The 21405-nt window shown below is 51.3% G+C and overlaps 1 protein-coding gene across 9 annotated transcripts in view; it reads left to right on the top strand.

Moving 5' to 3' along the window:
- Cep164 (centrosomal protein 164) overlaps positions 1 to 13208 on the top strand; it is a 64608-nt gene extending 51400 nt beyond the window's left edge. For all 9 annotated transcript variants that reach the window (XM_048416888.3, XM_085688690.2, XM_085688689.2 and 6 more), the window contains 18 exons: positions 1153 to 1296; positions 1377 to 1605; positions 2739 to 2816; positions 3038 to 3169; positions 3427 to 3549; positions 4754 to 4897; positions 5311 to 5394; positions 5514 to 5582; positions 5879 to 6054; positions 6347 to 6470; positions 6742 to 6809; positions 7222 to 7429; positions 8440 to 8547; positions 9121 to 9232; positions 9639 to 9971; positions 10775 to 10841; positions 11557 to 11679; positions 11852 to 13208. In XM_048416888.3, the coding sequence (XP_048272845.2) occupies positions 1153 to 1296; positions 1377 to 1605; positions 2739 to 2816; positions 3038 to 3169; positions 3427 to 3549; positions 4754 to 4897; positions 5311 to 5394; positions 5514 to 5582; positions 5879 to 6054; positions 6347 to 6470; positions 6742 to 6809; positions 7222 to 7429; positions 8440 to 8547; positions 9121 to 9232; positions 9639 to 9971; positions 10775 to 10841; positions 11557 to 11679; positions 11852 to 11948 (2419 nt within the window). In that variant the 3' untranslated portion in view covers positions 11949 to 13208. The remainder of the gene's footprint in view (positions 1 to 1152; positions 1297 to 1376; positions 1606 to 2738; positions 2817 to 3037; positions 3170 to 3426; positions 3550 to 4753; positions 4898 to 5310; positions 5395 to 5513; positions 5583 to 5878; positions 6055 to 6346; positions 6471 to 6741; positions 6810 to 7221; positions 7430 to 8439; positions 8548 to 9120; positions 9233 to 9638; positions 9972 to 10774; positions 10842 to 11556; positions 11680 to 11851) is intronic.
- The last annotated feature ends 8197 nt before the right edge of the window (positions 13209 to 21405 follow it).

Here is a 21405-nt window from a genome sequence, read left to right as displayed (position 1 = left end):
CATCCACTAGTCTTGTGGGATCTATGTGAGGAGCCCCCCCCACCCCCGCAAAAAAAAAATCTCGTTTGTAAAAGCAGAGGTTTGTTTGCTTCAGGTGAAATGATGGGTATCACTGGTCAGATAATTACCTCTCATGGACATTTAAGGCTTGCTCATAGTTTGGGGCTAGGTGATATTACACAAACCCAACACACTGACGGAACAGTGTTTTATATCTGTTACTATATTCTGTGCTTGATACAAAAGACAGTATCATTAGTCAGATGTGGTAGCATAACCCTGTAATTCCAGGCACTTGGTAGGTGAAGGCAGAAGGATCAGGAGTTAAGGCCATTTTTGGCTACATAGGGGATGTGAAGCCAGCCTAGACTAAAGGAGACCTTTCCTCTCCCCCCAAAAGAGGCAGGATTTTTTTTTCTTTTTTTCTTTTTTTAAGTTTTTTTGAGATATGTGTAGCCCTGGCTGTCCTGAAACTCACTCTGTAGACCAGGCTGACCTCAAACTCAGAGGTCCGCCTGCCTCTGCCTCCCAAGTGCTAGGATTAAAAACATGCACCACCATTGCCTGGAAAGAAGAAGGATTCTTATTCTGAAGAAATTCCCTGTTTTGCAAGGAAAGCAGATGGAACAAATTAGTTACGAGGTATCGTGATGCATGGTACAGGGCAGCTTGCGCTAAGAAAGGCCTGCATGCAGATTGTAAGGGGAAAGGTGAATTGATGAATTTGCCTGTTGGGCAACGAATAGGATTTTGTCAGATAGAAAAATAGAATTCTTGACTGAAGGACCAGCATGAGCAATAGTCAAGGGGCAAAGAAAAGGGTAGAGATCTGGAGATGTGATGCATTTGATGTGCGCAGGATAGAGTCTATTGACTGAGGGATGAGGTTGGCTATAACCTTCTTTGAGTGAATACCTTGTCCAGGAGGATAACCTGTAGGTGGAGGGGAGCCTTGCACCAAGCAGCCTGCCTTTTGCTTGCCGCGGCAAGGGTAGATGGAGGTTAAGTCCACAAGGAACCAGCGTGGATGAGAAATTGACTGATCTCTAGTACTGAGTGTGGTTTGTGGGGAGGCCGAGTTGCATTGATTCTGAGTCCAAGAAAGACCTCAGTGGTCACTCTCACCAGCCTATATCTTTCCTTTTTCCTCAGCCTCCTGAAGGCGCAGCTGCAGAAAGCTGCTGCGGCAGAAGAGGAGGAAGAGGAGACTCGGATAAGAGAGGAAGAAAGCCAGAGGCTGGCCCGCCTCTGGGCCCAGGTGCAGTCCAGTACAGAAGCATTTGAGAACCAAATTAGGTGAGTCTACACTGGGGGCTGCCTGGCCTGAGGCAATGACCTGAGTGCCCGGCTTTTCCCATTCCATTCTGTCTGCCCAGAACCGAGCAACAGGCTGCCCTCCAGAGGCTTCGAGAGGAAGCAGAGACCCTCCAGAAGGCTGAAAGAGCCAGTTTGGAACAGAAAAGCAGGAGGGTGCTGGAGCAGCTAAGGGAGCAGCTGGAGGCCGAGGAGAGGAGTGCCCAGGCCGCCCTGAAGGCGGAGAAGGAGGCTGAGAAGGAGGTGGCTCTGCGGCAGCTGAGGGAGAAGCTGGAAGGGGAGAGGAAAGAGGTGAGTGAGCTGAATCAAATCTGCCCCCTTGACACAAATGTGCAGAGCATGAGAGGGGCTTGCTCCAGGCTGGGGTGCAGGCAGGGGAGCTGACTCCCTGAGCTCCTTGTGTGGGCTTACTCTACTCAGGGCAGGTGCTCTCCCTGGTCTCTGCAGCAGATGTCCAGGGAAATGTCCTGTGGATTTGGGGAGCTTTTGCTATGGAGGAGCTGTGGCCAGAAGAGGGCTTGACATGATGGTGCTGTCCCTGTCGCTGTAGGTGGCCGCAGTGGCTCCTTTCCCCGACTGCTCTGGAATAAGAGACAAACCCTTTGCACAGGTTTTCCCTGCCTCACTTTCTCCTCCCAGCATCACATCAGCCTCCAAATTAAACTCCTAGTGATGGGCTACACAGAACTTTGCTTTTGGCGAGAGCTTTGGTTGTTAGACACCTAATGCTGTAGATCAGGTTCCCAGAGTCTACTTTGACCTCCATCTGGCCTGGCTGCCTCATATTCTCATATATGGGTTTGTGTATGTACCTGTGGGCTTGCTCAGGGTCGGTGTGGAAGCGGTGACTGTGGGTTTGTGTATGTACCTGTGGGCTTGCTCAGGGTCGGCGTGGAAGCCATGACCGTGGGTTTGTGTGTGTACCTGTGGGCTTGCTCAGGATTGGTGTGGAAGCGGTCAGGGTCGGCGTGGAAGTGGTGACCGTGGGTTTGTGTGTGTACCTGTGGGCTTGCTCAGGGTCGGTGTGGAAGCGGTGACCGTGGGTTTGTGTGTGTACCTGTGGGCTTGCTCAGGGTCGGTGTGGAAGCGGTGACCGTGGGTTTGTGTGTGTATCTGTGGGCTTGCTCAGGGTTGGTGTGGAAGCGGTGACTGTGGGTTTGTGTATGTACCTGTGAGCTTGCTCAGGGTCGGTGTGGAAGTGGTGATCTGAGGTTTACTGAAAGGCCTCTATGCTGGCTTTGTTCTTCCCCTCTGTCAGCTATAGACTATAGGGGCTAAGTTATTTTGAAACAAAAGTGTCCCTGTGATTCTTCTCGGCCCCTTATTTACACAGAGCAAGTTGGTCCTCTGAACCCTGGCTTCCCTTGGTCAGTGCCCGGCCAGTGCTCTTCCCTGATTCTCACAGTCCCTCTGCTTTTCTCCAGGCAGTGGCAGACCTGGAGAAGGAGCACAGTGCTGAGCTGGAGCGGCTCTGTTCCTCATTGGAGGCCAAACACCGGGAGGTGAGAAGAGCATGGCCTGGTCTGACGGGGCAGAGCCTGGGCCCTCAGATCCCTTCATGTTGGGTGGCACAGGAATTCAGCCCCACCCTTGGCCAGTAGGGAGTGCATTTCCTTTCCCCTCAGGATGCTGGAATGGGTGCCTAATCTCTGGCAGTGAGTCCCTGTATAGAGGCTCCACTTCTGAGGGCCACATTCTTGTGTATGTGCTGGTGTCTCCTTAGGTGGTCTCCAGCCTCCAGAAGAAGATAGAGGGGGCTCAGCAGAAAGAGGAGGCCCAGTTACAGGAGAGCCTTGTGTTGGCAGAGCAGAGAGCTCACCAGAAGGTTCATCAGGTGACTGAGTATGAGCAAGAGGTGAGTGGTGGTCTATATCAGCTCCATTAAGGTCTTCTGGACCATCTAGTCTGAGTGGCCTCCAGTCCTTCAAAAGTAGAACCTTTGGTGCTTCTAGGCCCCCGTGTGCCTGTAGGAAGGGGTAGTGGTCATAGTTCAACATACATGTGCTTTGGTGCTCTGTGCGTATTGGGGACAGTTCATGTGTAAGACCTTCAGGTCCCCAGGCCTGGGCACTCTCAGTCCATGCAAGCTGTGTTCCTTTTGTCCCCTTCCAGCTTAGCAGCCTCTTTCGAGACAAGCGCCAGGAGGTAGAGAGGGAACATGAGAGGAAGATGGACAAGATGAAGGAGGAGCACCGGAAAGCGATGGCTGAAGCCAGAGAGCGATACGAAGCTGAGGTAGCTTAGTCTCCTCCCTCTCCAGCAAATGTGGACACGGGCACACCAACTGCTGTTCTTCTCAGCTGCAGGCATGGGGAGGGGGACATCTGGAAAAGGTTGGAGGAGACTTACTTCTCTGGCATCCTGCAATGACAAAGTCATTGTTCCATCTTACCAGTGAAGCATGAGAAACCCCCCCGTTCCTCGACGAGGGGTGTTTCTTCTCCCACAGCGACTGCACTTTGTTTAAATGGTAATGATTACTGATGCTACTAAGCCTTTACCAGGTGCCAGGCACTACTCTGAGCTCCTTAGCCATCTTCCTGCATTCAGTCCTTGCGGCAGCCTTGGGAAATGTGCGTGCCATCATCTTCATTTTGGAGACCTGGGGAATTTAGGCCACCTTCCCAAGCTGTCTGACTACACAGCTTTCAGTTTTAGTCACTCCGAAGCCACGCCCCCAGGGCGCATGGAATTTCAGGTCAGCAAGGAGACAAGAGCCCAACAACAGCCGGATATTATCTGCCTGGATTAGTTACATTTTTAATGTTGTTGTTGATGTGACAAGCTACCTGGCAAAGACAACTCAAGGAAGGAAGGGTTTTTCTGGCCCAGTGTGGAGTTATCCTCTTCTTGTGGTGGGGCAGGCGTGGCGGCAGAAGCATGATGCAGCTGGCCACATTGCGCCCACAGTCAGGAGCAGAGGGATGAGTGCCGACCCTCAGCTCCGGTTTTATTTTAGTGGTCTGAGACCCCAGCCCGTGGAGTGGTGCTGTTCACATTTAGTGTGGGTCTTCCCACCTCAGCTGCCCCAATCTAGAAAATCCCTCACAGACATGCCCAGAGCCTGACTCCTCGGTGACTCCAGGCTCTATCAACTTGACAGGCAGTAATAGCAACCATCTCGTTTACCCATCTAGAGTGGAGGTGTTCCATGACTTGAGTGGACCCCAATTCAACTTGGCTTGTTCCCGTTGGGGCTGGATAGTGGGCCAGTGGCAGTGTGACTGTCGTACAACTCAGTCCTATGGGAGACTGCTGGGCTCCTGCTTCGGTGACTGGAATCTTCCAGGGCAGAAAGCGCAGCCTCAGGACAAAATCTGGGGTCTGATAGTGACTCTCATCAGTCTATTTGATCTAACACAGCAGGAGTTGGGGAAACTGATTTTGGGGTGTTAGGAGCTACTGTAGGGTCCCACAGGTAGCCCCATGATCTTTTCAGGAAAGAAAGCAGCGTGCTGACCTCCTGGGGCACCTGACTGGAGAGCTGGAGCGCCTGCGAAGGGCCCACGAGCGAGAGTTGGAGAACTTGAGGCAGGAGCAGGACCAGCAGCTTGAGGACCTCAGGCGGCGGCATCGGGATCAAGTGAGGACCTGGGAGTCAGGGCAGTACTTAGAGACTTCCATTGCAGGGCAGGGACAGAGATTCTGGCACCTTCAGGAATGGGATCTCACCCTGGTTATGCCCACACTCCAGGGTATCTTTGTTCCTTTTTTTCTGAGCCTGGGAGTAGCCCTAGTATTGGAAAGGAGAGGTCAGCCCATTTACATCTTTAGGGTGGACAGGTTCATGTCTCCTTGCCCCACTGGGGATCAACAAGATGTGGCGTGTATACACTGGAAGGCTGCAAGGACAGGGAAACAGGGAACAAGCCTGAGTCCAGCTTAGCGTTTGGGGTGTGGCATGCTGGGTTCTGGATCTTTCTCCTGTCCTTCAGCTAATAATAACCTTTCACTCTTTCTACACCCATGTCTTTCTCTCTACCATACTTCGGCCAGGAAAGGAAATTACAAGATTTAGAGGTGGAACTTGCAGCCAGAACTAAAGATATCAAGGCCAGATTGGCTCAGCTGGATGCCCAGGTGAGGGAGGCTGAGGCTGGATCTACCTTGCCTTGGGGAGGGGGGTTGAGCACAGAGGGCAGGTTCTACCTACCTCAGTCCTGGGGTCTGCAGTCAGCCCAGGGCTTGTCTCCCTCCAGGAAGAGAACATGCGGAAAGAGAAGCAGCTGCTCCTGGATGCGCAGAGGCAGGCCGCTCTGGAGAAGGAGGTCTGTTTGCCCACCCTGTTTGTCCCCTGCCTTCTGTTCACCTGTCCTGTCCAGGTCCCTGGGGTTCTAAGACTGTGTTGGCCAGTATCACGTTATCCAGTGGACCTGACTTTCAAGCCTTGGGGAGTGGGGCTCTGGTGGGGGACCAGGAGCCTGCAGACCCCAGACCCTAGAGACAGTGGCTGCAGCGGCTCCGGCTTCCACTTGTTTTCTGTCTCCCACACCTCTGACACTGCCTGCACCTCACCTTCTTCCCACGGCATCCGTGCGCATTCTTACCTTTTCCTCTGCCCCAGGAAACCACAGCCACCCGTCAGCACCTGGAAGAGGCAAAGAAAGAGCATACCCACCTGGTGGAGTCAAAGCGGCAGCTGCGGAGGGTCATTGATGACCTGCGTGTCCGGCGGGTGGAGCTGGAGTCCCAGGTGGATCTGTTGCAGGCACAAAGTCAGAGGCTGCAGAAGCACCTGAGGTAGTGTGGACACTCTGCTCCTGGTTAGTGGCCACCTCTTCCCCTGGACATCTGCCCGCTACTGCTTTGGGACCCATGTCATCATGAACATCCACAGGGAGAGGGCTCAGTTTGGAGCCCAGATAGAAGCAGCCAGCACAGTCCTGCTGTACTTGGTAGGGAATGGAGTGCTGAGCCTGTGAGAAAGAGAGGATTCTGGGTTCTGGTGTCCACATCCCAGCCCTGCCCTGTGGGAATGAGGGTGAGTGTCCCAGCCTCACAGCCCTGCCTCCTGCTCTCTTCCTCACCACAGTAGCCTAGAGGCTGAAGTTCAAAGGAAACAAGACATGTTTAAAGAACTGGCAGCTGAGAATAATGCATCCCCACATTTGGAGCCAGATCTCCACATTGAGGACCTGAGGAAATCCCTTGGCACAGTGAGCGAGGGCCTGGGGCCTGGGAGTGATGGTAGGGGTTGGACATTTGGAGAGGAACTTGGCTCTGCTTTATTTTGATTCTAGCTCCTCTTCTTAGTCTCTTTCTCCACCCTCTCTATCACTCAGAGGGTTCATATATGTGAAGAGCACCTGGGGGCTGGCAGAGCTGTTTCTGTGGCTAGGACACCGGGCAGGACTTCAGGATTCCTTTAGCCTGTGGGCTGTTGGCTTTTGCCGCACTCAGCTGGCCTTTTCTATTATGTGTTTGCAGAATGAGACCCAGGAGGTGTCCTCTTCCCTCTCGCAGAGCAAGGAGGAGATCGACCTGGCCATGGACAGGTGAGTTTCCCCAACCCATCTTGTGCCATGACTGAGTGTTTCTACCAGAGCAGAGATGACAATGACCTTCAGCGAGGCTTGGTTCAAGGCATGGCCCTGGGATGGAAGACTCTACTAAGCTACTATCCTACGCTAGGTGACTTTTAACACAGCAGGCTGGTACCTGCTGGCCTCCAGTTGAAGGTCAGACCTCTAGGAGTATCTAGTTATCTGAGTACAGGCCCCAGGCACAATCCACAGAGTATCTGTGAGCTACTGACCTCATGTGCCACACCCTCAGGTACTTAATGGTGATATCCTAGTCCCAGTCCAGCAGTTCCTGTGTGTGTTCATGTGGACATGTGCTGGGGAAGTGGCCCCGTGGCTCAGTGTAGTCTTTGGTTTTCCTTCCCTACTCCTTCCTGCCCCACAGTGTCCGACACTTCCTCTCTGCTGAGGGTGTAGCTGTCCGGAGTGCAAAGGAGTTCTTAGTGCGCCAGACACGCTCCATGAGGAGGCGACAAACGGCCCTGAAAGCCGCCCAGCAGCATTGGCGCCGTGAGCTGGCTAATGCCCAGGAGGTGGATGAAGACCTCCCAGGCACCAAGATCCTGGACAATGTGTGCAAGAACTTGGATGAGGTTAGGAGCCTAGAGGAGGGCCTGCTATTCTGTATTGGGAGATCTGAGGGTGCTAGCTTTCCTCAGCTGAGCATTCTGGGAACCCTGAGATGGGCCACACGGGCTCTGTGGTCACTTGCCTCATCATGGCCATACGTCATGTGCAAACACCTTCTCTAATAACAAATTGTTTTATCTTCATAGTAATCATCTTTAATGAGTGAGGATACAGGTTGAGGGTCCCTAACCCCCAAATCAATTCAAGCAGTAAAGTCCATGCAGATATTCCCAAATCTGAAAACTACAAAATCTCAGATGTTTCTGAGGCCAAGCAATTTGGAAATGGGATACTCAACCTTTATTGCTATTGCCATGTCCTACATGAAAGGTACAACCAATGTCTAAAATATTTCAAATCCAATGCTCTTCTTTATCCTTTGGTATACTGAAGACGGAAGATCTGTAGATACACTCAGTGCACGGTTGAGTAGCTGGCTGGCTTCTCCGACAGTCTGATTCGCAATGAAAAGACAGAGACGCCATTGTTATATGATGTTACAGATTTGTGTACCAATCTAGGCCTCAATAGCACGGGTTCCCCTGGAACATGTCTGAATGCTTAGAATTCTGATGGTGCCAGAACCAGTGAGAGACCCATGCTCTGAGACCTGGATGCCTAGCCTGTGAGCAACAGATAGCAAGAGGCTTGCAGACACAAGAATGGGTTCCCTTCTCTCCCTGGGCACTTTTACTGCTGTGCTGTATTCCTTTTGGTGGTGGCAGGGTTAACAGAGTGATGGTAACCGTTTGTCCCACAGCTTGAGGACTTAGCATCCACGGGCATAGTGTTCCTCACGTAACACACCGTCTTGTTAGTTCTCAGGGTCTGAGGGAAAGTAGCCATTCTCTCAGATGAGCAGCCGGCCTGAGAGTTAAGGGATGTATTTACAACCACCCAGCCAACAAATACCAGAGCCCGGACTCTAGTATCCGTGCTGAACGTTTTTCCTCCCCTTCCTCCCTGGTCACAGGAGACCAGGCACCTGGATGAGATGAAGTCAGCCATGAGGAAAGGCCATGACCTGCTGAAGAAGAAAGAAGAGAAGCTGAGCCAACTGGAATCTTCTCTACAGGAAGAGGTGTCTCCCTGTGGCCACATAGCCCGGTGTGGCCCCTCCCTCCCTCCTCTAGGCCTGGATTAGGGAGAGCTGGATCGCTAGTGCTCAGGCTCTTGGCCGAGATAACAGAGGCATTGGCTCTGTCGAAATATCTGAGAAGCTGATGTCTGTGCCGATGGTTCAAGTCATCCTTGGAGCATCTGCTGCTTGGCCACAGCATTCTTGGTGAATGTCACAGAATTGGGGACGAGCCCTGTTATTCCTGCATAGTTCCAGAAGTGTGACCAAGTGTGGCTTCAGGGTGTCTCTTCCTTCCCTGAGACTGTGTGAAATCTCCTCCATGCCCCAGGTTTCGATTTGGGAGCAGAGATACTCAAATGGGAAACTGCAAGGCTAATTTGGGGTAGATGATGGGGTTCTGCTGATCCTGGGGGTGCCCCCGGACTGCTTCACAGGCAGTTGAGTTCTCTTAGCCCCTCTTCTGAGGCAGACTGTGGGGTGCCTTTCCTGGGGTGCCTCCAGAACCTTGGACCTCAGAAGAACCACCTCATCAGACGGGAGGGGACAGTGCTAATGGTCCCTTCTACCTGTCAGGTCTCTGATGAGGACACTCTGAAAGGATCCTCTATCAAGAAGGTGACCTTTGACCTCAGTGACATGGAAGACTTGAGCAGCGAGAGCTCTGAGTCCTGCCCCCTGCCTCACAGTGAGTGGTGCCACACAAGGAAGCCAGGGAGGGAGAGGGGAAGTGAAGCCCAGTGTTGTGGAGGGGAGGAATGCGGGGCCACTCTAGCCTCCTCCTCCAAGCCCTAGCGAGCCTGGATGAGGTAATCATCACCCTGGGTCTGCAACATGGAGGATGAAGGGGCCAAGGATCCCTGCAGTCTCTTCTCTCCAGGCCCCTGCAGCCCCTCACTCTTGGCTGCTCTGGCCTGTGCTTAGGTCAGGGACCTTGTTTTTCCTTTTGTCTATGTCCTTGGGCCCTTGTCGGGGACAGAAGCCCTGCTCCCATCCTTTGTCCTCCCATAAGGTCTTTAGCCTGTTGTCTGCAGTAGTAGGGTACTCAAGTGCCAACTCGACCCTGAATCCTTCCTCCCCTCTGCCTCTTTCAGTCACCCTGACCCCAAGCTCCGCCGATCCCAACAAGATCCACTACCTGAGCAGTTCCCTTCAGCGGATCAGCAGTGAGCTGAATGGTGTGCTGAGCGTGCTGGGCAGCCTCAACTCCCAGCCGCCACCACCTCCGCTCCTCACCTCCTCGCTTCGGCCCTCCAAGAACACCCCTACCCCAGCCTATCCCCTCCTGACCAAGCCGTCGTCCTCATCGTCTGCCACACCCACGTCCACCCAGTGGGCCTGGGACCCGGGCCAGGGCACCAGACTCTCCTCCTCCTCGCAAACCGTGGACGACTTCCTGCTGGAGAAGTGGCGCAAGTATTTTCCTTGTAGGTCCCCACTCCCCCGTGTGCCTGGTTTCTGGGTGGAGCCTGCCTTCCCCCCTCTTTCCTCTGCTCTTATGCCTCTCATAACCATCCTTTCTTTTGCCTTTGCCTCCCCTTACCTCCTTCCCCATCTTTGGTCATTGGCTGTCAGTGGGGCCCTGGTGAAGGAAGACCTTGTTGTGGCGTTACAGCTAGAGGGTCTGCGCTGGGATGTTGTACAATGAGCCTGCACTGTGCGGAGCTAAAGCCAGGCAGAATCAAAAAACGTCATTGTTGTCATCCTGATGCCTGTCATTAATATAGTACACCGCGACATTTACACACACACACACACACCCTCTTTAGTTTGTATTGTCGTTCTCTGAGGTAGTAATTATTTGTTTCCATTTTATAGAGTAGTAAAGTTGAGACTCAGTGGGGTTTAGTAGTGAGCTCCAGAGTCAGATACCAGGTGTTGACTCTGCCTATGACCCCTTGACCCTGGCTTCTGCTCTGCTTCTGTCCAGTCTCCTCCTTTAGTCCACCCCCTGTTGAGAACACAAGTCATAAAGGCAGCCATTTGAGGGAACAACATTTTCTGCCCCAGCCCAAACTGAAAATTAGGTTTTTAGCATCATAGTAAATAGGACAGTTCTTGTCTGTCGTCTGTCTCTCACCTTCAGCACAGAGACTTTGCCTGCCATTGTTTGTTCTGGGGGCATCCTTTTCTGGGATTGAGTGGCTCGCTGAGGCGGGGGGGGGGGGGGAAGGATGCTGGCTCAGCTGGCTCAGCTGGCTGACTGCCCTTGCACTCCTTGCTGTTGCAGCTGGTGTCCCGTTGCTCAGCGGCTGCCCTCCCCCACTGGAGAACAAGCTCGGCTATGTGTCTGTAAGGTAAGCCTCTCAGTCAAGAGCCTCAGTGTATGGACCTCCCTGAAGAGGGTGGTAGTCAAACCCTGCTGCTGAGGTTCAGTGGGTGTGGGGAGGGGCGTGTCCGACTAGCTCTACAGATGTTGTCTGTCTGCTGGGTCTGTGAGGAGACACGAGCCTGAGGGAGACCCAGCTCTTCCTACGGTCCCACCAGCCCTGGGGTCTGGCCCGTCTTTGTCGCTGATCTTTGTCTGATTCCCATGGCCTCTTCTTCTCCAGTGCTTGCTGAGCAACATCTGGAGTAGGGGGACGCCCCTTGGGGAGACAGATAGGCGATTATTTAGTCCCGTTATTAATTTCCTATTCATCTTATTCCCTGCCAAATATTCTCTCCTCCCCACCCCAGCCCTAAGTGTAAATCCCGCATCCTTGTCTGCTCTCTGGGTCAGCCTGAGAGCTGGCACCGTGTAAGTATTTGAACTGATGGATTGGCTGAGGACAGACAGATGTGAAGGTCCTGGGTAGTTCTGCATCAAGTGCCCAGAAAGGGGTTGGAGGGCAGTCACTACCTTCCCTTTGGGGACTAGAGGAGGACTTTTGAATTGCTGGAGGCCTTACAGGGACGCTGGTGGGCCAATGAGAGGAGGAGGGGGAGGCGCTTGACTCTGCCCCTCACAGCAGTCCACTTCCTGGCTGCTCTCCCTCTCCTCACTCACTAAGCTCTCCCCCTCCTCCCCAGTGAGCAGCTCCACCTCCTGCAGCACTCCCATTCTCGAGTCCCCAAGATGGACAGCGTCAGCGTCCAGAGCATGATCGAGTCTAACCGGAAGTGGCTAGAACATTTCAAGAATGACCCCAAGGTGTATCCTTTTATCTGGCCCCAAACCCTTGTCCCTTCCTGTTGTACTGGCTGACTGGCTGTGCTCCGCCACAGGCCTCTGATGTCTCAGGAGCATCCTGTTGGGCCTTTGACCTGTTCTTAGCACCCACCTGGACGTGCTCAACCATCTAGTTTTCCTTCACTTTGTGACCAGACAGCTCTTCTCCTCAGCGCCCAAACCAACAGCCACTTCGAACTTACTGCAGCTGGGCCTGGATGAGAACAACAGACTGAATGTGTTTCACTATTGAGGCCTGTGGGGCGGTGGCCTCCTCGTCTACACCAAGTGCCTGAGGCACCATCAGCACCTTATTTCCCTCTGATCAAGCATGTCCTCTATTGTGTGTTCCACCCAGGACTTGGAGGAACCCCCGGGTAGGTAGGCGGGAAGCTCGTCATTACGGTAAACAGCCACACATGCTTCGCCCATGGACTGTCCTGAGCAGGAATATACGGACATCTGCAAGCTTCTGCATCAAAGCAGCTGCCAAGGTCTTCAGGGATGTGGCCACCTTCAATTAAAGCTGCTGCCTTGGGAGGCCTAGGAAGTCTCCTTGGAGTTCGGGTTTTTAACCTTCAAGTCCTGCCGAGGGCTTTCATGGAGGAAGGGAGTGTGGTCCTTTGTTCAGGACAGCCACCTGGCACTATGCCCTGGAACCTGGCTGTAGCTGTCTTTCTGATACCTCAGCCCCATAAGGGTCACATCCGTTCCTCTCTTTTTGGCTTTTTTCTTTTTTATTGTGTTCTTTTGACTCTCTCAGGTCTGGGCTCAGCTGCCTGAGTCCTGCTGGAGTTGTTTCCAGGCCCCAGATGTTCTACATCTTTCCCTCAGCCAGCACTGGGCTTTCCTCAGGGCCAGCAGTCTTCCCTCCCTTAGGATGCTCTCTGGAGCTCTCCCTTGCTCTCAGGTCTCAAACACCTATCTCTCCAGGAAGCCAAAAAGAAAGCCATAGAAAGAGATGGGGCTGACTTCTGCTCCGTCTTGATATTTCTCTTCCTACAACATCCTTGTGTATCTGCGAGCCCTGTGTCCCTCTGTCCTTCCACCTGGGCCACCCCTGTCTTAATCCAGCTATCAACTCTTCCCAGAGCTCCGTGGAGGGCGACTACCTGGTACCGGCAGGGACTGTCTTGGCCAGGTGGTGCTTCTGGCACAGCCTCTACAGCCCCACATCCCCCAGTGGGCTCTGCAGGCGATCTTCTCGGCATCTGTCTCATTGTTTAAACAAAATGCCTCATTTTTCTTGTCTTGAGAAGCTGCGGGCTGCCTTTACCCGCTCTCACCGCTTTGTTGCTCATTTCTTCGCCATGGAATACGACCCTAAGAACCAGTTGGCTTTTTATGCTCTTAGGTAAATTTTTAAGTCATCAGCCGACCACACGCAGAAGAAGTCCATTTTGTTATTTGTTCCACTCTGTGTGCCTTGAGAGCAGCTTGTGTGATCCGACCAACCCTGGTGACAATCCTGTGTCTTTTTGCATCTATTAAATCTCTGCAAGTCTGTTTTTTATAGGGCAGCCCTCTGAATGTCTTGGTCTCTCTGGAGGCCTTTGTGTCCTGTCTCCTGTGGGAAAGGGAGACGGGGACAGTGAGTGCTTATGAACTATCTCCTTGGGTATCTAATCATCCAACAGTGTGGAGTTTGGTGCAGGTGGGGTTTGCTCCATTTTTATGGGTGACGAAAGCAAGGCTCAGAGACCTTTAGGTGCGTGGGGCCCCTAGTATAGAGCCCTGCACGCCATCCCTCCCCCAGAGCACCCTCAGCCCTACACCTGCCGCCACTTCTCAAGGAGTACTCGCTCACACTCACTATCCACCCCTTCCCTGTTTCCCACTTGCCAGGCTGGAGACCCACGGGGCCATTTCCCCAAAGACTGTGGGTTTCGTCTCCTGTGTAGACAAAGCCATGCCCTGTACTCCAGCCGTAAGCTGGTACTGTTAAGTGGGGTCTGCCCCCCCCCCCCCGCCCCGAGTGAACAGTCTGTAGATATTCTTGGGTTTGTAGCAAGGGAGTAGCTAGGAGAAAGAGCTCACATGGCCTTTCTTCATGCAGCTGTATAGACAACCAGCTGAACAGAAGAGCTTAGCCAGGAAGGAAGGAGGAAACGAGGGAGGCATCAAGCTGATAGCTGTTGACTGCTTCTGTGTGCTACGGTTTTCTGAAGCTCTTGTTTGTCGGCTTAACCTTAGGACACATATGAAGAAGTTTAGGCTTAGAGAGTAACTAAGTAACTGTAGCTCAAATGCACAGAGCTAGTAACCAGGATTTGAACCAGATCCATCTGTTCCTAAAAGCGCACAGCCGCCTCGTGTCAACAACTCCTGTTTTTTCCAGGCTTATGTCACAGTCTCTGGCACACCTGGAATCCTGCAACTGGTGGTTTCTAGCTGGGGTAGTAAAATCTCCCTGGGTTAGTGCTTAAAAAGGGAATTTGGGGGCCTGGGCACATAGTACCATATAATTTACTCATTTAGCATGCGTGTGACCCTGGGATCAGTCCCCAGTATAGAAAAAAAAAGTGGGGACTGGTATTTGGCAGGCATAGTGGCATTCCTATTTAATCCCAGTACTCAGAAGGCAGAGGCAGATAGATCTCTGAATTTAAGACCAATCTGGTTTACAAAGTGAGGTTTAGACCAGCCAGGGCTACATAGTGAGAACCTGCCTCTTAATAAATAAATATATTTAAATTAAAAATTAAAACAATCTAATCTACATGGGAAGTAGAAAAAGACAAGATCTCCTGAGTAAATTGGGAGCGTGGGGATCATGGGAGAGGGTAGAAGGGGAAGGTGAAGGAAGGGAGGTGAGTGGAGAAAAATATATAGCTCAATAAAAACCCAAATTAAATTAAAAAAATTAAATAAAAATTTAAAATAAAAAATAAATAAAATCAATAGTTTGCCATGGGGAAAAAAATTTAAACGGAATGTTCTATCTCTTTTCCTCTCTTGGATTTTAGAATCCAGCTGGGAAACTCAAATCATAGACTTCTGGAGCCAGCTGAAAGGGATTGAGTTTGGGCTGCTATAAAAAAACACTCCAAAGTTGGGGGTGCTGATAGAGTGTTGTAGTGACAGGCTCAATCCTTTCATCTTGCCCTTCTGCGTTAGTTGGGGTTCTCTAGAGAAACACAACTTGTAGAACGAATCTCTCTCTATAGGAAAAGGTTTATTAGAAGGACCCATAGGCTGTGATCCTGCTAATCACACAATGGCTAAACCAGAGGCCCAAGGATCCAGAAGTTGCTCAGCTGACGTCTCAGCTGGCCTTCAGTAGACGCTGGAATTTCCAAGAAGTAGGCTCTAATGCCAGTGAAGGGCTGGGCTAGCAAGGTAGGAGCAAGCAGGCAAAGAGCATTCTGCCTTCCATGCCCTCATACAGGCTCCCAGCAGGGGTGGCCCAGGTTAAAGGTGTGTGTCTTCCTTGGAAATCTGGACTAGAAGTGGATCCATCCTTTTCAAAAGAAGCAAAAATTCCTCACAGTGTGCCCTCCGTTTTTATATTCCATTTAGTTCCAGGCATCGTCAAGTTGACAACCAAGAGCAGCCACAAGACCTTCCAGACGCTATGAACTAGGGCTGCAGACAGCATAAGTTACCCTCACAGCTCTGGAGCTCTGGTTCACATACAGTGCTCTGTAGCTGTGCTCTCATAGTGAGAGGGGAGATGTGGTCCCTAGGCCCTTCTAGGGCCCCAGTACCATTCACGAGGACTCTGTCTCCATGTCTAACCATTTTCCTAAGGTCCCACATCTAAACACCGCGTCAGCACATTTGAGGAGGAGTAGGTATGAGTTGTTTTGAACTGAGGCCTTATTCAGCCTGTTCCTGATATACAGGAAGGAAACAGTCTAGGGAGGCTATCAGAGGCTTTGGGGGAAACACATACACACACACAAAATTAGATTTGTGTTGTATGTCTGTGAAGGCCAGAGGACAAATTGTGGGAGTTACTTCTCTCCCATCGTGTGGGACCTGGAGATTAAAGTCGGGTTGTCGGACTTGGCAAGAAGTGTCTTTACTGGCTGAGCCATCTTGCTCCTGGAGGGAACTTTAAGTGACAGTTAGCATGGGTCCTGTAGTCACATAGCTCAGTATTCAAAAGGCATCAAAGTCTGTCCACATCCTATGTCGTGCTCTTTGAAAATAGTGGATAGTGCCGATTCCTTCTGGGGCCTATGCAAGTGTGAGAGGGCTGCATCTGACTTCACTTCTAACCCCGCCTCCACTTCTGACTCTCCCCCACTTCTGACTCTCCCTCTACTTCTGAGTCCCCCACTTTTGACCCCCTTCCACTTCTGACCCCCTCCACTTCTAACCCCCCCTCTACTTCTGACTCCCCCACTTCTGACTCTCCCTCCACTTCTGACCCCCTCCACTTCTGACCCCCCCACTTCTGATCCCCTCCACTTCCGACCCCCCTCCACTTCTGAGTCCCCCACTTCTGACCCCCCTCCACTTCTGACACCTCTACTGCTACTCCCTCCCCCCACCTTTACTGGTAGGTAAAGGGTCTTTCCTAACATCAGATCCATGGCTTCCTAATGCGCTCCAGCAATGCTCTGTTTCTCTCTGCCTCAGGTTCCCATGAGAGCCTAGGGGAGAAGATACTGACGCCAAGTGTGGGATTAACAGAATAGGCTCCACACTGGCTGCAGGAGACCTCTGACTCCAGGATTGGAGACAAGGCTGAGCACAAGGTGGTCTGGAGGAAAGGGCTACCAACTGCCCTTGTGGGGCAACCTTCCTAGAAGTGACCATTTCTCTTCCATGCAGTCTACACGCACCCCATTGCTTCCCCAGTCTCTAATCAGATGGAGACCTGGCTGAACCCTCTGGGTACTCAAGCCTGAGCTGGGACAGCACTACTGGAGTCCCAAAGTAGGAGGAGCATTCCTCTCCCGCCCCTCCCCAGCCTACCCTCCCAGGGACTCCTGTTAGTCAAGAAATGATCTGGGATAGGCAGTGTGCAGGAGGCTGTGTTTGGAACTGCCCAGTTCTTTGACCCGGTTCAGGTTCAACTACAGGAGTGGTCAGCCGATTTCGTGGCTCTTGTTCTCTGGTCCAGAGTTGAGAACACTGGAGGCATTTTTGGGTATCTCCACCGAGGACAGATACATCTGCTCTCCAGAGGTAATAAGTTAGAGTTTAGGGGGAGGGACGGTGAGATAACGCAGAGAGCAAAGGTGCTTGCGGTACAAACCTGGCCACCTGAGTTCAGCCCCTGGAACCTGTGTAAGGGTGAATGAGAGACCTGACTTGACAAGCTTGTCCTCCACCCTCCATACACACACCTGTAGTGGCATTGCAGTTGTATTTTAATAAATAAAGCTTGCCTGGGGGTCGAGAAAGTAAAATAGCCACACTGGCCAACCTTACAGACCAGGCAGCAATGCCATATACCTTTAATCCCAGTAGCCACAATGACACACACCATTTAATTCCAGTAGCCACACTGGTTTGCCATAGAAACCAGGCGATAGTGATGCACGCCCTTAATCCCAACACTAGAGAGGAATATAAACGAGAGGAGACAGCTCTCAGTCTCAATCTCATTCTGAGATTACTGGAGCAGGATCGCCATTTCGGACTGAGGTAGAGGTAAGAACCGGTGGCTGGCTGTTTTGCCTTTCTGACCTTTAGGTTGAACTCCAATTTTTGTCTCTGAGCTTTTGATTGTGCTTCATACACCTTGAAATGCACTTTCACCCCCACCACAGAAAACGGAAAAATAAGGGAATGTCACTGGTTCCCATGCTACCCTCTTTTCCATGTGAGAATAGGCTTCATAGCTGCACCTGTCCTGTAGAGTGGCTGCCAGAGTAAAGGAGCCCTCAGAATAGCACTCAGCAAGCCATAAGGACTGAGCGGATGCTGGGAGCCATCATTACTGCCTTTGCAGCGATGGAATCAGGAACTTGGAGATTCTGTGCCCTGCACAGCTTCCCACAGTTAACAGTAGAAGTCAGTAGGTGTTTCTCCAGCCTGGGGGCTGTCTAATTCCTTGGCTGACTCTGGCTTCACAGATCCTGTCTCTTAGGCTCCTGCTACCTGGGACTGGGCAGGGATCCAGTGTAGCCCTACCACGCCTATCTACAACAAATCCATTCTGGGCTAGGTAGGTCACTCTCCATGTTCTGCCTCATGGTAACCAGACTCAACAGGATTGGCTTGATGATGGCCACCCCCTTGCCAGTCTCGAAAACCGTGGGCTTTGGGGAGTGAGTGGAGACCAGGGTCTTCTCACCTAGGAGAAGACCTGGGAGAAGCCTGGGAGACACTGGGAAGATGGGGGATGGGAGCAGTGTGGCAGTCACACAGTCAAAGTGCCTGTGATGGGGACCCACTCTGTGGGCGTCTGGCAGTGGCATTTCTGATGCTGAGCCCGGATCGTACACAACTCAGAGCTTATGTGATGTCATGTGCCATCCATGTACTGGTGGATCATGAATTGCTACAGAGCTGCGGGATCAGGCATGGAATGGCACCGTCTACCTTGGTCAGCCAAGAAGGGTGGACATAGAGAACGGCCCAGCCATCTGCATTCTAGCTGTTTCCTACTCCCTAGCCATGTTTCCCACGAGCAGTCTATCCACCCCGCAGCTTACTTGTCTGACTTAAGGCACCCTTGTCATGGGTACAGGAAAAATATGGGACCGTCCTTTGCACTTAGGGAAGTTTATCAGCTAAAAACCATCCAAAGGCTATAGATTTGAATTACTTTATGAAAATATACCTTACCAAAGTAAGTTAAAGAGGAAGGATTTATTTTGGCTCCCAGTTTTAGAGGATTCAGCCTTTGGTGTCTCAGCTGCATGAACTTGGGCAGAACATCCTGGTGGAGGAATTTCTTTTCCTTGTGTTAGACAGGAAGCAGAACCGAGCGGTAGCAAAGGTTCAGGTGAGTGGCACACCCTGGTGACCTACTTCCTCCAACTAGACTCCACCTTCCAGAGTTCTGCCACCCTCCACTACTGGGCCAGACCGTGCATTAGTCAGAGCCCTCACGATCCAGTTATCTCCGAAAACAGATGCACTCTGTCATTCCCGAGGCAGCTCTCAGGCTGGTGAGGTTGACAGTCAGGGTTAACTGCCTTCTGTATGTGGAATGCTGCCACATGGCGGTGGAATGAGACTTGTTGTGAGGGGACAGTGTAGGCCTGGTATAAAGGGAGATTTTGTTGGCAGAGTCATCCACAGAGAGCTGTGTCACTTCTGTTGAACTCTGTCTGTTTTCTCTTGCTGTATAACAAAATGTCCAAAACCGAGTTATCTGTAAGTAGGCCTTTATTTCTTCATAGCGATGAAGGCTGAAAAGTCCAATAGAGCAAGGTGGGAGCATCTACCCGGAGCCTGGTAAGATCTTGCTATCTGTGGTGGTTTGAAAGAAAATGACCCCAAATGGGATAGCACGATTGGAAGGTGTGGCTTTGTGGGAGTAAGTGTGACCTCGTTGGAGGAAGTGTAGAGTCACTGTGGAGGTGGGCTTTTGGTGTGGGAGAATTGTCTGTATTCTGTCAATCATGTTTTAAATAAACGCTGATTGGCCAGACATGAAGTATAGGTGAGTCAACCAGACAGAAAGTAAAAGTGGGGCGATGAGAACAGGAGGATTCTGGGAAGGAGGAAGCCCATTCCTCCCACTCCTGCCCAGATCACCAAAGAAGCAGGATGTGACCTGCCCCACTAAAAAAGGTACTGAGCCATGTGGCTAACATAGATAAGAATAATGGGTAAATATAAGCTACAAGAACTAATAAAAAGCCCGAGCTAATGGCCCAATCAGTTTTATAACTTATGGAGATCTCTGTGAGATTTTCTCTGGTATTAATGGCTGGGGGACCGGGCGGGACAGAAACCCCAATGAGCCTGGCCCTCATGTTACAGGTTTGAGGTCTCATGTATGCTCAAGCCATGCCTAGTCTACTTACTTTTGCCTACATATCAACTTGTAGCAGCTACCTCTCCAGAACGGTGTCTGTTTGCATACTGCCATGTCCCACCATGATGATAGTGGATTGAACCTCTGAACTGTAAGATGCTACCTCAATTAGATGTTTTCTTGTAAGAGTTGCATGGTCATGGTGTTTCTGCACAGCGATAGAAACCCTAACTAAGACACTATATTCTAATATGATGAAGGGCATCTAGGAAAGACAGAAGCATATTAGCTCAGTTTCTTTCCTTACACAACTACCGATGTTACGGTGCAGCCCCATCCTCATGACCCCATCTGTCCTGGTTTGCCTTGTTCACATGACACAGCTAAACACCATCAGAGAGAAGCTTCAGCTGAAGAATTGCTTAAATCAAAATGGCCTGTGGGATGTTAGTGGAGTATCTTTCTGATTGTTAGTTGATGAATGAGGGCCCAGCTCATATGGGCAGGATTATCCCTAGGTAGGTGGTCCTGGGCTGTATAGAAAGCTATAGGGTCAACAAGCAGCATTTCGCCATGGTTTCTGCTTCGAGTATCTTCTTTGATGTCCTTCAACAATGGACTGTGACCTGGAGAGTATAAGCTAAATAAAACCTGTCTTCCCTTCCATTGCTCTTGATCAGACTGTCCAATCCCAGCAATAGGAAGAATACTGTGACCCCATCAAATCCTAATCTCCCACCCCACAAAGAACTCAAATACTGTCAATATACAGTTTTGGGGACTATGAAGTTTCTGGCATGACAACCTGTGGGGGATGCATTGATGCTATAAAAGGGGGTATACCTGGGCAGGTCAGCCCTTGCTGGTTGCAGAAGGACTTTAAGATTTGGATGGAAGCTTGGATTAGGAGGCCCTGGAGGCTTCTTTGAACCATGAGACCTTTAGTTATAAGACACTAAAGCCATGTGTGGATCATTGCAAGAGCAACACATAGCTGGCAGCTCCTCCCTCCCCCTTGTTAATGCCACTGCCTGGGAGAAGTGGATTCTGGGAGAGAGGATAGGGTCCATCCTCAGGGCTGGATCCCACTTGGCCCTCCGCTCCTGCTGTCCTACTGGCCACACATTCTCGCCTGTCAGCTCACCAGTGGCTTTTCTCTAAACCTTTCCTTGGCCTGGAATCCAGTCTTTATGCCAAGGAGAGAGGCCTGAGTTATTGATGGACAAGAGCCAAGTTCCTCTCTGTCTCTGTCACAGTTTAGGATGATACTGTTATAAAGATGAACTCCAAAACTCCAGTAATTTAACACATTAAAAGTTTACTTCTTGAGCCAGGCGGTGGTGGTGCACACCTTTAATCCCAGCACTCGGGAGGCAGAGGCAGGTGGATTTCTGTAAGTTCGAGGCCAGCCTGGTCTACAAGAACTAGTTCCAGGACAGGCTCCAAAGCTACAGAGAAACCCTGTCTCGAAAAACCAAAAAAAAAAAAAAAAGTTTACTTCTTGTTCATGTGAAATCCACATGGTGTTGGCGGGTTAGAAGGGCCTCTGCTCTGAGCACATGTGTGGTTTGAGCCCCATAGGCTCAGGAAATGGTGCTATTAGGAGGTGTGGCGTTATTGGAGTAGATGTGACCTCGTTGAAGGAAGTATATCACTGGGGTTGGGCTTTGAGGTTTCAAACAGACCCAGTGTCTCTCTTCTTGTTGCCCGCTGATCCAGATGTAAATCTCTCAGTTATCCCTTCAGTACCATGTCTGCCTGTGTGCCGCCATGCACCCTGCCATGATGATAATGGACTAAGTCTCTGAACCTGTGAGCCAGT

Source organism: Myodes glareolus, chromosome 4 (genome assembly GCF_982192425.1).
Source record: "Myodes glareolus chromosome 4, mMyoGla1.1, whole genome shotgun sequence".
NCBI classification, from domain to species: Eukaryota; Metazoa; Chordata; class Mammalia; order Rodentia; family Cricetidae; genus Myodes; species Myodes glareolus.
Note: the sequence above shows the minus strand (reverse complement) of the source record. Positions and strands in the feature narration are given on the sequence as shown.